The sequence below is a fragment of the Cygnus olor genome, chromosome 1, assembly GCF_009769625.2.
Source record: "Cygnus olor isolate bCygOlo1 chromosome 1, bCygOlo1.pri.v2, whole genome shotgun sequence".
NCBI classification, from domain to species: domain Eukaryota; kingdom Metazoa; phylum Chordata; class Aves; order Anseriformes; family Anatidae; genus Cygnus; species Cygnus olor.
In genome coordinates, this window is record NC_049169.1 from 194,850,082 (window position 1) to 194,867,790 (window position 17,709).

At 36.1% G+C, this 17,709-nt stretch overlaps 1 protein-coding gene across 1 annotated transcript; it reads left to right on the forward strand.

Moving 5' to 3' along the window:
- The first annotated feature begins 1,890 nt into the window (after positions 1 to 1,890).
- Positions 1,891 to 14,720, forward strand: ANGPTL5 (angiopoietin like 5). The gene is made up of 8 exons (XM_040546859.1): positions 1,891 to 2,282; positions 4,080 to 4,227; positions 5,146 to 5,249; positions 5,906 to 5,999; positions 6,913 to 7,013; positions 11,459 to 11,579; positions 12,627 to 12,812; positions 13,416 to 14,720. Exons 1-8 carry the CDS (start codon positions 2,184 to 2,186, stop codon positions 13,733 to 13,735), a joined length of 1,173 nt encoding a protein of 390 aa, XP_040402793.1. The 5' UTR covers positions 1,891 to 2,183; the 3' UTR covers positions 13,736 to 14,720.
- Positions 14,721 to 17,709: the final 2,989 nt, after the last annotated feature.

Below are 17,709 nucleotides of genomic sequence, written 5' to 3' on the forward strand. Positions count from 1 at the left end.
GTTATCCTGATAAAATGCAGCATTTCACTTAGGAAGCCTTAGAAGACTTGATCAGTATTGAGAACAGAGTCACCCAAAGAAGACTGCATCAGAGCTGTGAAACAAGTACAGAATTTGAGCATCTTTCTTTAGACTTACTGCAAATTTTGACCTTAACCAGCAAAACTCACAGCTTCATCTTGGATACTTTCTGAAATTTAGGATTATGTTATATTAATAATTCACATCTTTCAGACTGTCGGATGAGAAGATCACTAGCTGAGGACCATGTATTAGAGAATTGTATGATTATTCTGAGACAGCAAGCAGCCTGATCTCAAGTGGTTACAAAATGGAAGGTCCCGCTCTGGCCGCTGATTTGAAAGAAGTTTCATAAATTTTAATGTGAGCTAGAGACTGATATTCCAGTGACAAGATCAGCTTTTAAATCTGTGCAGGACAGACTGAATTTATTACAAATCTTATTTGAAGCCTGAGCACAGCTATGCTGGTGCAGAAATACATTTTTCTTTCCTTCTTGTTCCAGGGGGGGATTAATCTGCTAGTGCCCTTTAGCCTTTGTCCAAGCTGCAGTTTATCTGTGTAGCTAACTGCATGGGAGGAGTTCAGCCAAGGTTCTGATCATTTTAACTATTCCCTTCTGAAATTTGCCTCCTCTTCCCATTTCTGTGTATAGGAAATATTCATTCCCCCTTAATGTCATTTATGGGTAGCAATGTGGAAATCTTTTCACCTTCACACAAGGCTGTACTGTGGATCATAAAATGCTTTTTTTTTTTTTTTTTTTTTTTTTTTTTTTTTTTTTTTTTTAGGCAAGCATCAACTGATGCATTTGTAAAATTCAAGTAACTCTTATCTCGGAAAACTATAATGTGCTTGTGGTACTTCAGAACAAATTTAAAGTTTGATTTTGTGAAATACTGAAAAAACAAAGTTCTTAAGGCTTTCACAGGCAGTTGAATGTTCTCCTCTCAGGAAGAGGCCAGTTAAAGGTGCTTAGTGCCCTTTAGCTATTAATTTTGAAACAAAACATTGAATTAAAAAATATTAAAATCTGGATTTAACATTGGATTAACCCACCACTTGCAACTGCTTTCAGATCTTGTTATGGTAAAGGCTCTTTCCAATGTAATTTCCAGTGTATTCCAACTTCAGACAGGGATGGAGATGAACCACAGCATTGAGACAAATTTAGAACATTGGCTGTACTAGCGTAAGGTGATGTTGAACAGTGTATTCTCAATGTCCTTTAGACAATATATATCTAGTGGTCTGCTAGAAGCTGAGGTTTCATTTGTTCAGTCAGATCACAAACAATTGAAATTCTCTAATGTTCATGCATAGCTAAAAATCTCTTGGACCTTCATGAACTTTCAAGACAATTTCCCTTTTTGGTTAAAATATCACATCTAATTTTTTAAGATACCGAAATTGTGTATTCGAGTGTGTGAAATCTTTAAGTGTCTGCTACATAGTTTTAATTAAGTTTCTTTGAACTAAATTTAATTTTCTTCTTTTTCAGGACATTCTCTTGTACTTTGACATTTTTCAGGGGTAAAAATTTCTCTATTTGAATGATTGTCCCACTCTCAATACCACTGTTCCCAAAGATGGTCTACCAGTGAGACTGAACGACTGCTATTTTCTTCCCAGTAATTCTCAATGTAATATAAAATATTAGTTTAAAGTAATATTTTTCACTTTTCTATACAGAATTTGTTTTTGGGACATATTCTAAAATTGCCTCCACAGCCAATTGTAGTGCTCTGCCACCACACCAGTGTAAACACCTTTATTTTAATGATGAAAACCTGTGTAAAAAGACGAAAAATGATGATTTTTTTTTTCTACTAGTCTCAGCTACTCAGCACCACATATACCAATGCTCAAAAACAGCATATAAGAAAATCTGTCACAGTTTTACCACAATGACAATGTATGTTTGATGTGTCATCTACAGGTAATAAGTGGTAATTGCTCTCAGGAGACAAATAGTGTAGTATATAAAACCTACTGCGCAACTGAAATATGTTTTATTAAATGCAGGCATTAAAGGACTGATGTGTTGGCTGCTCTTTGTGCTCTACACATTCCCGAATAGTTAGCTCAGGACTTCATAGTGTACAATCCTTTCCACAGAAACTTGAAACCCGTCAAAACATTTGCATTTCTTCAAGTAAAAGATGAACTGCTTTAGGGTAACTTCACTGATATCTCTTAGTATTTTTTTGGTCAGCTGGGGAGAGACTGTCATAACTAATGTCAAACCTTGTTCATCTAAGGTAAGATTTTCAATTACTTTGCTGAGATAAGGTAGTGAATATAACTGAATAGTTTCTCAGAAAAGTAGCCAATGCTTTTTAAAATATAGACTGCTCTATTCAGGATAAGTATGAAAACACAGAAGAATCAGGTATTTTCAGATAAAGAAAATAAGCTGTAGAAATTCAGTATATTAGGAGAAAAATTTTGTCATAATGTCTTTTATCACAGCTCAGTGGTTAGGCCATATTTTTAATCTCATCTATATCACTGTAAAGGCAGAGTAACTCTTGGTCTTGGCAGCATCACAGTTTTCACTTGAATTGCTGAGGTTAGATTTAATTGCCTCTTTCATGTTGGCTTTTTTAAAAACACAATTATTGATTAAAATATGTTCTGAACAGTATTTAACTGAACAGCTGGTGAGTAGCTGTGGTAAAGCCCTGGAACAAAACTTGGTTTCAAGTGAACTATTTGTAAGTTTTAATTGATCTATTTATAACTGTTATAGAATTTTTCTTCCTTTATTCTGTGCTTACTTCTATATTAAAGAGACATATTTTTTTAGATCTCTCGCATTTATTTATCTTTAAACACAAAAAGCAATTAAAATAATTCAGAAACTTTTTTTTTTTTTTTGGTAAAATATCTTTGTTTATAATTTAATTCCTTTACTTATTTATTAATATTTATTGATCATTAATTTATTTAGTTTCACTTTTAAAAAACAAAAATAGGAAAAAAAAACTGTTCAGAGTGGGGTCAGTGTAGTGCCAAAACCAAAAGGAGAAACCTGAAGCAGGAAAGGAGAACAAGTATGCTGAAAATACAGTCAAGTCTAAATAAATTTTCTTTTTCATTAAAATCTTTGCATTTCTACGGGTCCTATTTACATCTGAAAGTGCAGTATAGGAGTGTGCCGCTGTGCCTTGCTGAGATTATGGAATTAAGAAACAAAGACAAACGAGAATATGTTTCTTAGACTTTTTATAATGACACATATTTCAGGGATTACTTTTAGCTTTTCTTTAAGTGATGAATCAGAGACGTTCACTTATATTATGCTACCTGGCACCGTGGAAGAAAAAATATTATATATGAAAATACTATTTTAAAATTACATAAATAAGTGCAGCAGTTTGAAACTACTTTTGCCAATGCTTTGATTGTTACCATTTCAGATATTTTATCCCTGTGAATACAGTCCCCTTACTCTCTCCTCTGAAAGAGCATTTAAAATATTTTAAATGTTGGGTTTGTCTGCAAATCTGTTTGGGACTACTCGTGTGCATAGATTAATAATTTGTGGAAGTATTTCCATGATCAGAGTCTAAGTCATTAATTTAGGGTCATTGCAGAGTGAAAGTGTTTTGGTAATATGTGGTAAATCCAAAAGCCCTCTCCTGTCCAGTGAAATTAACTTTGTTAGCATTTGAGATGTCTGTTGGGTGTGGTGGTTCCTGAAATGTAGTCTTCTTAAACGCAAGCATTTTTGAGTTGTGGCCTCCAGTTCGCAGTGCTCACAGGTAGAGATGCCACAGCAGAAATGTTGGCGGTATTTTAAAAAGTGATAGAGGTTATTCTTTACCTCTGACACTCTTGTGGAGTATGGCTAAGCAGAAGATACTTCATAGGCCTAGGTCTCAGCTCTGTCAAGTATTGCTTGATAAAACTTTAAAAAAAAAAAGAAAAAAGAAAAAAAAAAGGCAGGTTTTAAAGGAAGATCCATGGAGTAATCCGCTTCATTTTGGCAGACTGAGCTATTTAACATACATTTATGATCAATTTGTTTCCCCCTCCATTGTTTGGTACAACAGGGCACAAGGAATGTTGGAGCTGTGGACGAACCACTCAAGGCAGAAGAGAAAAATAAATCTGCAGATATTTCAAAACAAAAAGAACAATGCCTTGTACCATGTGATGTTCAAGCTAAAATTTTACGAGGGGAAAAACAGTACATGTGCAGTATGTATTCATAAAGAATACTTTCCACAACAAGCTATGCAATGCCATGCTACGCAATCCTCTGCTATGCTATGCTTTGCTGCGCTAATTTATTTTTTAATCTTCTTGAGCACATGTGACAGGCTTTGACCCATCAGCCCAGGCTGAATATTGTTCAGAAGATTTGGGGTGTTGCGTGCAGCTGGGATGACAAAGTTTATCATGCTAGTTTCTCTTTATAATTATTGGTGGGGACAGACAAATCCAGGCAACAACTCATTCCATGTAAGTCTGTGTTGTCCTCTGAACATCTGTAGATTTTCCTTAGAGAGGAAGACCAGGGTGCCTGTCCCTCATTTAAACAGCAGAGTTAGGTGTCTGAAATTAAGTGAGAAGAAATTGTACTTCAGCTTGCCACCTGTAGATACCTATACACGACATATTCTCTATTCATCACCTTGACAAACTACATATCAACTGATGCTATCCAGCCTCAGAAAATTTTGTCAAAATTCTTGTCTTTCTCATATGATTTTTAAAATTTATTATTAATTACCTGACAAGTTCGTTTTTTGTATTTTTAGCATCAGGGCAAAAAACAGGAGCATGAGTAAATAGAATAGTGAATGAACAAAATGTAGAATTGCAGGAAACCTTACATATCTATCCTTTATCAGTTGCATTTATATTTGTGTTGTATCCACTAACTGGTTATCTGAGTAGCTGAAGATGAAATTCTTCAAATCTTATGAAGAGTCATCTTTTCTTAAGATGTCTGCACTGCAGTGAGCGAGACTGAGATACTTAGCATCTTTTTAGGTATCCTAAGGGTAAACACCTTCGATATTCATTTAGATATCTTAAATAAGCATGTCATTATTTGGTCAAGAATATTTCTAATTTGTGCTAATGAAGTGGGTAAACATATTTCTTTCACAGGAAATTTACAGAACTCTCTTGTTGAATACGCAAGAAGCACAAAAAAGCTGGTGAGAAACATGATGGATGATCAACAGTCTTCCTTGGATTACCTTTCTAATCAGGTACTTTTTTCTTTATTGTAAGGCTTTTTATTATTATTTAGCACTACACTTATTGTCTAATGGAGGAATTTTTTTTTATTATTATTTTATCATTAGAACAGTAGAATTAGAATTTCTATCACCATCACTTGTACTTCGGGTAAGGTGTGAGTTCCATTTCTATAAGGAGTGATTAGCATTCCTTATATTGATTATATATTGATTATATATTGGTTATATGTATGGTTATATATATATGGTTATATATATATAACCATATATATATATATATATGGTTACCTGCTACATAACCTAGTGGCAATAGGGGAAGTGACAGCCCATTCCTGCATATTGCTTGCTTTATGCAGTCTCAGTGTATTTGCGTGCATGACATTATATCATCATTAACTCTGGTAGTAGTTTACAAACACTGTGCTCTCAATACAGGTTAAAAGGCTTAATCTAACTGAAGGACTTTTCTTGAATTAACCAGAGTTGTGCCTAAAAATGATTTTGGATGCAATAAGTGAAAAGTTGGACCAATTCACATAATGAAGTTACAAATCACTAACACATCAGAACTTCAGATTTTATTTACTAGGGATCAAAAAGAACATCCTATGAATGCAAAATTCCTCACTGCACCGTACTTAAATGTATTTTATTTAAACTTGCAGGTGAATGAACTCATGAACAGAGTTCTTCTTCTGAATGCAGAAGTTTTAAGAAAGCATTTGGATCCACTTCCTTACAAAGCAGTTCAATCACATGGCAAGTATTTTTCACATTTAGTCTTGACCTCCTCTTTTTTTATCTTTAAGAGTATCTTAACAAAGAACAAGCTAAAGCAAAAACAAGCAATTATAACATGTACAGTATTTATTCTGTGTTAGTATGCACACACAAAATCTGGAAAATTTGTGAACTATGTAAGAATCTATGTAAGGACAGGTTTAAATAATTTGCAAGCTGATAGTTGTGGGCATTCTGTTTAGCATCTTGTTGATTTTTATGCAAAATACCAAGCATGATCATTAGTTCATCAGTTCAGGTCTGATGTTGCTAAACGGTACTTTCTTTTGTAATGAAATAAAGTGTGCTCAGCATTTGCTATACCCTTTTTTCAAATGAAATGGAAGTCACTTGTACACCGTTCATCTTTATAGTGTCTATTCCAACTACAGGAAATGTTACTTCTAAGCACTCCTCGTAACCTTAGGAACTGCTTTCTTGAGTCTAACACAGACCTGACTTAACACTTAGAAGCAAAGAACATTTTATATAAACATTATGATGTGAAAGCTTTTGTAAATATAGACACAAATATTTCCAGGAAGAAGACATTCTTCCCTGGATAATTTGTGTTTTTACTCTGTACAAGTGTTGCCCAAATACAATCTGTAGAATAAGACCCAGACATAAAATCTTTACTTTCTGTATCAGATCAGCTGAGATGAGATAGAACTTTCTCAATAGAATGCAATTTGTTCTTCTTTCCAAGCGTAATGGAGTTCAGAGAATTTTCATTTATAAGGTAAATTCATGACAAAACATGATTTTAATTTTTCATGACAATATTTGAGATCATTCATAAGTTCCCAACAAAATTAATATTTCTGTGCTTAAGCTGTATTTCTTTTAACATGTTGTGCTAACAAGCTTCATCAAATACTTTGTTCTCTAGGGTTGGATTGCACTGATATTAAAGATACCATCGGTTCAGTTTCAAAAACTCCAACTGGTCTGTACATTATTCATCCAGAAGGATCAAATTATCCTTTTGAGGTAATAGATTTCTCTCTTATGTTAGTCACAATTTACTTAAGAATATGCACTTAGAATATATTTAATAGATTTAAAGTGTTTTCCTTGACAGTATCCCAACATATGAATAAGAAGTGTATTAAAACATCCAAATGTGCCTGCCTTTACTATAATCTGGAAAATTTTCTCAGTTTCTACAAAGAAATTTAATCTCTCATAATACCCCATCATCAGTTTTCAAATACAGTGAAAAATATACAGAAGAGGAAAATTGAAGAAAAATTCAAGCCTCCCTTTTGGACATTGAAAAATGCTGTTCTCTTCTATGTTAGAGATGGAAAGTAACGAGCCAAAAGTCTCATCCATTTGGACCTAAAATTGGACTTTTTGCTTTGCTGGACAACTCTATAGTGTTGCCTTCTCTTGAGAGGTGATGCTGGTATCTATAGCTTGGACCGTGATATTGTCTGGGCATCTAAATATAGGTGTAGATGTACATCAGCTTGAGAAATAGGTGCTTAAGCTTTTGTCTGAGCACCAGTATTACTCAGACTCAAGGTAGAGAGCATCTAAACTTAGTAGTCTTCATATCCAGTCATTGTAGGACATAAATTCTTAAGATGAAGAAAAAAGGATGAAGTGCAGCATGAAGTCATGTTTCCTATGACCAGATGCATGCAACCATAAGGAATACCTTTTTTTTTTTTTTTTTTTTTTTTTTCCCAGTTTATTTCTATTTTGGGTTGTTCTACTTAGGAATTTCTTATGCATAGTGGGAAGGCAGATATGGCACTTACAAACTTTCAGTTTTGCAGTACATGCTGGGGTCATTACTTTTCAGAGAAAAAAAATGTGGAATTTTAGCCAGCTAATAAATAGCAAAATTTAATATCTAACTTTAAAGTCTTCCTTTCTATATAACAAAGGAAGGATGGATCCCTTTATCTCTAGCCAGTTGGAAATCTACAAAATGCTATGAAAAAGAGCTCAGCATTGTTATGAAAAAGCTTCAGAAGTATCCTGGGATCTCAAAAGACATAATGGATTTGGTTCTGTAGACCCCTGATAGAAAAGCCTGTTGCTATCCCTATGCAATGCAGCGAGCTCAAGGAGAATATCTGTAGCTCATCAGCGAGTTCATTCCATGTAAAATAAAGGCAAAGACAGGTAGAAGTGTTTGCAGAATAATCATGCTTATAAGTATGCAGAAAATGCTGTCTGCCTCACCTCTGCTGAACCATAGCAAAAAATGCATTTGCTTTCTTCTGGACTGAGGGGTATCCTGTTGATGAAATATTTATGCCTCACCCAGATTACTTTTACTGAGAGACGGTATAACTTTTCTCTCTGTGTAAGAAAAGTGATTGCTTGGTCTGGTGATAGCTTTTGGCAAATTCATGTGAAATGGTAAAGCTCCTTTCACTTCAAAAGTATATTTAAAATTTTTCCGCATTTGAAGTTACTGCCAGTGTCTAAAGAACAGAGAATCAGTTATATGGGTGGAAAGGTTCCTTAAGGAGAACAAGAAACGAAAGGAAAAATCATAATAATTTGATTAAAACCACAAGGTAACAATAAATAATGAGAAGAAATCTCTGCACTCATGAAACGAGTGTCTCATTTCTTGTCTGGTAGATGTTACACAGAAATGAAAAAATAGTGCCAAAAAGTTCTCAGAGAAAAATATCTAAAGGATGTGTGTTCCCTACAGAATGTTATTTTAAGGAAAACTGTTTAATGCATTTTTTGCATGTGTTGAAGCATAAAAAGAGTACAAGAGAAATGCTGGATGAACAAAAAAAAATCAAGACATTAAAATATAAACAATAAATTTTAATGCACTTAAGAGGCTGATAGCCATGTATTTTGGAAGATTTGAAGAATAAGAATAATACAAACAGGTAAAAAAACATATTAAGAAAATAAAAAACAGAAAACAAAGCCAGTATGAAACAATTTGTTTAAATGAGGACCTTTTCAGCAATGGAAAATTAGCTGCCCCTTAAATGTATCTGAAAATAAAAATTTCTCTAGAATAATTTGCATATATAGATAAATGAAGAATATTATTTTAAAAATTTCTCATGATCTCATGACTTCATGTTTGAAATGACACATTTTCAAAAGTGAGCATAGATTTTAGGTGTTTAACTTGAGATAATTTAAAACTGAATTCAGGGAGCCCTAAGAATATGCAGTTTTGGTGAGAGCTGCAGGTTCTTGTCATCTCAGAAAATTAGTCTCAAATGGCCTTTTGTCTGAGCATCCGAACACGAGGCAATTAAAAACAGTTTCTCCTCTGGAAAATTGAAACATTCTCACTTTCTGATTCCTTTTCTGATGAGTAAATTTAAATCAAAGATACTTCCAGGGTGGGTCAGCGAAGCTGCACAGTTGTTTGTAATATATTTCTTATGCACACTAAAGGTGGAAAGGGAAAATATTCAGTAGAAGCAACTTCTTGCTCATTTAGTTTAAATTGTACCTGGCACAATCATGCCCTGGATACTTTGCATGATATGGGACGTAAAACAAGCTGTAAAGTGGATTAACTATTACAAGGCTTTAAGAAAGAAAGTTGTCACATCATTTCCAGCATATAAGGGATTAAGAAATACAGCAATGACCATTTTTTGTGTACCTATTTCATATTCTTGCTTAGCTGCAGTATGTTTATGTGCCATATCTAAGTAATCAGCTGATGATCTTTCATGTAGACCCAAATCTGCTCCTTCTGAGAATTATCACCACTCCCACTGATTTATATTGGATCGGGGTTTGATGTTGTGACTAACTGGGCTCCTCTTCTGTTTCTGATTGATAGTGACAGGAGTAGCCAAGCATGCAATCCTCTTCTTGAGACAATGGATGAGTCAATAGGATTATTTTTAATGCATTTTAGGTATCTGTATCTAAACACTCATTTTGGAATCATACATATTTCTTTTTATTCCAGTTCCACCTCCCTTGGGTGACTGAAATAAACACATGATTCTCCAGGGAGTAAAGCCAATGATTTTCCAGTTGTACTTTCACGCACATGACCTTTACTATGATTCATTCAGTATTTGGGTTATAAGAATTGCTCAAAGCATCTAGTGGCATTGACTTACTTGAGGATCCAAGACTGCCCAAGCTGCATTAATTAGATCACATTGCAGCTTTGTTGCCTGCCTGTCTTTCATAGATGTTAAGTCACAGAAGATCTGAGTATGATGTTGATGTGCTCCTGCCAAGGGAAAAGTCTTTGGTTTCATGCCAAGTATCTGAGTGGTACACACCATGGGGGTGCAACATGTAAAACTCAGACTGCTCCTTAGGTCGTTGCACTGTCTAAACGTGCAATATGCACCCGTCTATACTAGGATGTCAAGAATGTTTAATTCCTGTTAGACCTGATGAAGCACTGGCACTGGGGACATACTTGAAAAATACCCAAAGTGATTGGGATGCATTGCACTTAATTTGGGCACTTAACTGAAATCCCTGAGTGCAGCCAAGAGTCTAAAGGGCCCTTTCCGTAGACTGTGGGAGGTATCTGCCACCTGCAGAAGGTGATTTAGATCTTGGTTTCCCAGAGCCACATTATGAATGCCCACTTCTCTCTAGAAGGGGGATTAGAGGGGAGACAAGCACAATTAGGTGCCTTATTTAGGGAACTCAATTATGTGTCTAAAGTTAAATGGGCTGAGGAGAAAATGTGCCATGTAATGTGATACTCCATAGTAGAGCAGAGAGCAGCTGGACCATTGCCATTTGACATACCATTGGGCGCAAATTTTAGCGATGTCTCATAAAGCAAGAAATTTGAGAGTTCATTCGGTGTATTCAGTGGGACTGCTCAGTTGCAGGCTGTTAAATGTTCACATTGAGACTTTCCTGGATTGGGGCCCCTTTTTATGTACAGTTTTCCACTGTTCCAGCATAAATGATTATATACTGGCTTATCACTATCACTTTTTCCATTCCCTCACCTTTTAAGGGCTCTGCATCTCCCAGGGATCACAAAGACAGTCTTTCTTGGGAGGAAGGTATGATGGTAGGGGAGAACACAAAAGAAGTAGTGTCAATTTTGCTTTTTTGAAATAAAGGTATATTCATTATTATTGCCTCTATCTGCAATTTTTTGCAAGAGTAATACATGATGTTACGTGTTGCTTCCACCTCATGCTGCTATTAATATATATTAACATTTATCAAAGTGCATTTTTTACATCTGATGTGAGCAGACATTTGCACACAATAGTTTGCACTGGTTGAGGAAGTCTTCAAATGCAGCAGACTAACAAGAACATAAAGGAAAATACTGCAGGTTAATTACTTAATTTTGTTCAAGATTTTTTGTTAAAATATTTGAAGCATTGTTTAGCAAGAATCAGAATAGTCTACCTTTATTGTGTTTAAAATGTTATTTTCTTCTTCATAGCTGCTTCAAGAATACTTAATAATATCTATGTCTATGTTAGGTTTTGTGTGACATGGATTTTCAAGGAGGTGGATGGACTGTAGTTCAGAAAAGAAGTGATGGAATCATTACATTTCAGAGAACGTGGTCTGAATATCTGGATGGATTTGGTGACCTATCTGGTATTAATTTTAGATACTCTTAAGTGCTTTGGACCCAGCGTTTTTGCTGTCTTTATGTAAGCTACGTTTCCACTAACTTGTGTGTTTTTTTTAGGAGTATGGAGAATAAAGTTCTTGTTTCTTAAGAAGTATTCTAGTTATACTTCTAGTTGTACTTAGAGTTTTTGTTTGTTTGTTTGTTTGTTTGATTTTTCCCCTCCATCAAATCTATTCTCTAATCTTCTCAATAATGACATCATGCTACAGGAATCTTGAACCATTGTATTCTGCTCACAAGAAGTGTTTAACATGTTGCAATATTTTCATCCTGAAAAATGTATAAGTTGTATTTTTCCCATCTTTTTTCAGATTTAAAAAAGCCTTAAGTGGTTTTAATAATGCTTGCAAAATATTTTCCTGAAGGAAAGAAAAATCAGTAATATTAGGAATGGTTAGAAAGAGAATGGAAATATTTCAGTAGCTAATACTAACACTGCTGTGATATTATTTTTTTTAGTGCCATCTCTCATCCAGCTAGCCTAAAACCAGCTGCTTTTTCAGGAGTTTATCTGGGATTGCAATGAAACACACACATTTTCAACTATACAAATAAGTTCAGGTCACATGGAGCAACTTTTCATGGAAAAAAGCGTGATTTACAGGGGCAGCAAATCTCGAGAACAGGGTTTGAGCTTTGCTGCATTTCATACCATACTATCATTTGCTTCTCAGTATTGCTTCTAGGAGCACCACTGAGTTCTATTTAGTCAAGAGGACCTTTAGCACTTCTAGTTTTTGTACTCTTCTGAAGTAGGCTGGAGACGAACGTTTGAAAGTCACCATGTGTACAAAGTTCTAATATTGTTGCAGAGAAAAAAGATGATGCACACGTGAATTCTCTCATGGATTTTCCCACTGAAGTGAGGAGACCACTCTACTTTCATTACTCTTTCAAGGGAATATATGCCTATCAGACATTTGATTCAGGAACAAAAAGAAGAAAACTAGCAGACGCTACACTTTTTGTTTCTAGAAATTTATAGACTATACATTACATTTCTGTTTCAGGGGAATTTTGGCTTGGATTGAGGAAGATTTTTCATATAGTAAACCAAAAAGCAACTAGTTTCAGTCTTTATGTGGATTTGGAATCAGAAAATGACAAGCATGCTTATGCAGCGTATGATGGATTTTGGATAGAGGATGAAGCATGTTCTTTTAAAATCCATTTGGGGCATTATTCGGGAAACGCTGGTAAGAACTTCCTTCTTTAATTAGTTTAAAGATTTTTGTAATTTTGTTTTGCCTCATGTTTACTAATATGCAAGAATATTCACTTATTATCAAAGTATTAGTTATTCTCTGAAAGCGTTGGTGCCTTATTCCACCTGTATCTGTAAGAAACATTATTTTTTAGTAAGATAATAGAACCAGTAGTCACTGACGTCCGTGTTTAAACAATTCAGTTTCATCTCATGACTCACTCTGGAACTTTGGGCACATTCCTGGAAAATCTTCAGTTAACAGCTCTTCTCGTTTATTTTATCTTTTATCTTTTTTTTTTTTTTCCTTTTTTTTTTTTTTTCACTGTCTTTGAGGACAGAAGCTTTTACCTTCAGAGTTAGTGTGTATCACTAAGAGCAACAGGAAGGTAAAGATATTCCATCACTTCTTCCGTACTTCTGAGTATTTTATACTCTTCCTTTCCTGTGTCTTCAACACATTATAGACTCATTAGTGCTGTCTTGAACTGCTTTTGAGGAAATTTGTTTTTCTGGTAATTTTAGAGGAAAAGTTTGTAGTGTTTCTTCATAAATAACTCCTTGATCATCATTCTATTTTATCTCTTGCACTTAGGTGATGCCTTTAGAGGATACAGAAAAGAAGATAATCAGAATTCAATGCCTTTCAGCACATTTGATGTTGATAATGATGGATGTAGGCCAGTGTGCACTATTAAACAACAGCTTGTAAAGAGCTGCAGTAACTTCAGTGACAGCACTGGATGGTGGTTCAACCAGTGTGGCCTTGCAAATCTTAACGGTGTTCATCGTTACACAGGTAGATTTCTTGCAACTGGGATTCACTGGGATACATGGACAGTGAACAACAAACCTGTCAAAATTAAATCAGTTTCAATGAAAATTCGGAGAACCTTTAATCCATATTTCAATTAACCTATGAAAATAGAAATGCCTTTCTTCTTGCAGTTATGTGGGAAAATGTATCACTGCAACATTAACACTTTTCATTTTCAGTAAAACAGTTCAGTCTTAAAACATTATTAGATATTTGCATAATACAGTTACTCATTTTTATTAGGAAATGTCAGCATTTGTAGTGTTCCCACTTGAGTAAGTAGGCCCTAAGAAAAGGATTTTCAGAAATAAAAGATGAAGCTTAGTGTTTGTCAGCTTTTGTTTATCTGCTTCTTATGCAATTTCAGTCAGTGGAAAAATTATAATAAGGAGAGTAATTCTGACTTTTGAATGTGTTTCTTCTATGCTCTCTGCATATCTGAATTGCCAAGAAAATGCAGGAAGTTTTCTTTAAAGCATCATATACCTGTCATTTCAGTAATCATATTTTGGAAAAATACCTTTTTTTTTTTTTTTTTTTTTTTCACCTTAGGTTAATTTTCCATAACCAGCTCTTCTTTCTATATTCCTTATCAAGCAAGATTACACTGGCTCATGTCAGAGCATATGTAAGGTTTCTTACTTGTATACCTTGTAATACCTTCCCTGTAAAATCAGGCCTTGAGAGTATTGTGTGAACCCTGAGCATTTTATACTGTCAGGATCTGATTTTTATACAAGTAAGGTAGATCCTGATGTGCAAGAACTACGGTCTGTTTTGTACTTAAGTTTCACAGTCAATGTATTTCATATTCAGGTTTTTACTCTTCCGTTAAGATTTGTCTCTTTCACAATTCACTGAAAATGGACACTTGTTTTCAAAGAAAATGTGTAACATTTCATATAACCTTTGGAGTTTTAATATTTGGATATATGGGCACGATCTTGTCTTTTTCATTCTTACTGGTATTTACTTTGTGAATGTTAATGTAATAATGAACAGAAGATTGGAGTAGTGTAAATACATTTTAAATTAAGCAGTGTGAAGTGTTTGAATTCCTATCAATAAAAATGGAATAATATCAATAAAAATATGAATATTGTCAGTACAGCAGTGTTTCAGGAACTCAGTACCTATTCTGTAGAAACTGAGCACAGTGTTTTTCATCTCTGCTTCAGTTTCAGCAGGTTAGCTCTGTAGCAACATGTGGAATTAAATCAGTTAAAAACTATAATCTTTATTTTTACTGTCTCACACTATGTATAAGCATTAGGACAGTGAGTGCAAATCCATGTCCCCCTTGTACTGGGGAGACTAGCACTGGGCACAGGACTCCAGGCCTCACCAGTGCTGCGTTGAGGGGAAGGATCACCTTCCTGGACCTGCTGGTGATACTTTTGCCTAATGCAGCCCAGGATACTGTTAGGGTTCTTTGCTGCACAGGCACATTGCTGGCTCATGTTCAACTTGGTGCCCACCAGGACCCCCAGGTCCATTTCTGCTCTTCTGGTTTCCACCTAGGTGCACCCCAGCATGTCCTGGTGCCTGGGGTTGTTCTTCCCCAGGTGCAGGACTCTGCATTTTTCCTTGTTGAGATCCAAGAGGTTCCTGTCAGCCCACTTCTCTAGCCTGTTGAGATCACTCTGGATGGCAGTGTGGGCCTCTGGTGTATCCACCACTCCCCTGAGTTTTGTGTCATCTGCAGACTTGCTGTGGGTACACTTTGCTCCATTATCCAGATCATTAGTGAAGATGCTAAACAGGACTGGACACAGTATTTACCCTTGGAGAACACTGCTAGTAACTGGCCTTCAACCAGACTTTGTGTCACCCTCTGGCCTCTGCCATTCAGCCAGTTTTCTATCCACTTCACTGTCTGCCCATCCAGCTTGTTTATGACAATTGTATGGGAGACAGTGTCAAAGGCCTTAGTGAAGTCTGAGTAAACTACATCCACTGCTCTATCCCCAACTACCAGGCTGGTCATTCATTTCCTTATAGAAGCTTGTCAGGGTGGTTAGGCACAACGTCCCCTTGGTGAATCCATGCTGACTACACCTGATGATTTTCTTCTCTTTCATGCGTCTGGAAGTGTTTTCCACGATTAGCTGCTCCACCACCTTCCCAGAGATCAAGGCGAAGCTGACCAGCCACTTCCCCAGGTCCTCCTTGACCTTCTTGAAGATTAGAGTGACATTTGCTTTCCTCCAGTCTTTGGGCATTTCTCCCTGTCACCATGATTAAAGATGAGATTAAAGTGGCCTCATAATCACATCTGCAAGCTCCCTCAGCCCTCGTAGATGCATCTTGTCAGGGCCCACGGACTTATGAGTATACAGTTTGCTCAAGTGTTCCCACACCTGATCCTTGTCCACCAAGCGTACATTTTCCTTGCTCAAGTCTTTTCCACCTGGTTTCTGGGACTTGAAATTCCTGAAGGCCAGTCTTACTGATAAAGACTGAGACAAAGTAGGCATTCAGTACCTCAGTTGTCTCTCCACGTGTAATCAGGTCTCCCATCTCATTCAGCAGTGTGACCACATTTTTCCTAGTCTTCCTTTTGCCACTGATGAAGTTATGGAAGCCCTTTGTGTTGTCCTTGACATCCCTGGCCAGGTTCAATTCAACAAGCTTTAGTTTTCCTAACTTCATCCCTGGACATTTGAACAACGATTCTGTGTTCCTCCAATGCTACCCATCCTTGATTCCACTCTCTCCATGCTTCCTTCTTGGCCAGGAGCTCTTTACTCATCTTCTCAGGCCTCCTGGTATTTTTGCCTGACTTCTTATCTTTTGTGAGGGACCACTCTCAGGTTTGAACTACTATGTTTTAGAACTTTCCAAAATTATATGCAGTTATAGGAAGAAATGAAGCTTCTGCTAGGGTTTATGTAATGTTACAAAGTCAAGGGAGAGAAGAGTTTTTTCTTTCTCTTTTGTTCCTGACTAGTCTTAAACAATTGGAGGTAAAATGTTTCTAAGAGCAGAAGGAGGTTAGTCTCTGCTGGAGAGAAACCGAGGACTATCCTTATAGTAATGGGGCCCTGTAGCAGAAACATGGTGGGAAGTAGCTTGAGGAAAAGTATCACAGGCCCTAAAGAGGGATTGTGGGAGTGAGGGTAGTTGATGCTCATTGGAGAGACTGAACTCTCTGAGCACAGGAGATTTTGTTGTCAGACTCTGCTGGGAATGTGATGAGGATTAGAGAGGATGTAAGAGACTGAATAACTCCTTGCAGTAACTAGTATACTTCCTGTAGTCTTTGGAGCTAGAGGTGGTGAGAGAGTATGTACACCTTCTTTATTGCTCCCTCCCACTCCAGGTTTATCAGGAATACAATCCCTTTCTAACAGCAGTGTGGACCCAGCAGACCTATAAAGGCAGATACTAAAATGAAACAGCTTCCACATTAAGATTAACAAGCATTAGAGCAATATGTCACTGCTTAAAGAGTATGAACTCTGGCTGCAAGCCTGGATGTTGTTACTCTGTTAGGGCTATTACGTCAGAAAGAGTCCCCACGCTGCAGTACAACAAGCCTACTGGAGAATGGCAGTGGCTAGATTTGACAGACATTTAATGGTATTGATGAAAGCCTGAAACTTTGAAAGTAGGACCTGTGTGCTGACAACTAGGTCCAAGCCTGTGAGAAGAAAGAAAGAGTCTAAGTAGGAAATCTGGATGCTAAGTATAGTGCTGGAGTCTATGGATACCCTGAGACTCCTTTTGAATTTGTAAGATGCCCTGCTTAAAAATGAAGGTGGTAAATTAAGCCAGTAGACCTGTGTTGGCAGATATTACCATATTTAATTACCAGGTGTAATTTCTCCTTTGTCTACATTGCATAGATTAGCTGGTAGTAATAAATCACAGAGGAGATGGGCCTGAAAAGGTATTTGAAGCTTGAAAGATCATTCTCACAAACAGACACTGAAAAATGGATCTATGTCAAATTGTAAAACTGCACAAAAAAAAAAAATATCTCAAAATCTGTACTGGGGGAACAAGAGAATATTTACTGTTACTCGAAAGATAAAAACATTTCCAAGACAATTTGTAGAGTCTGCATTGA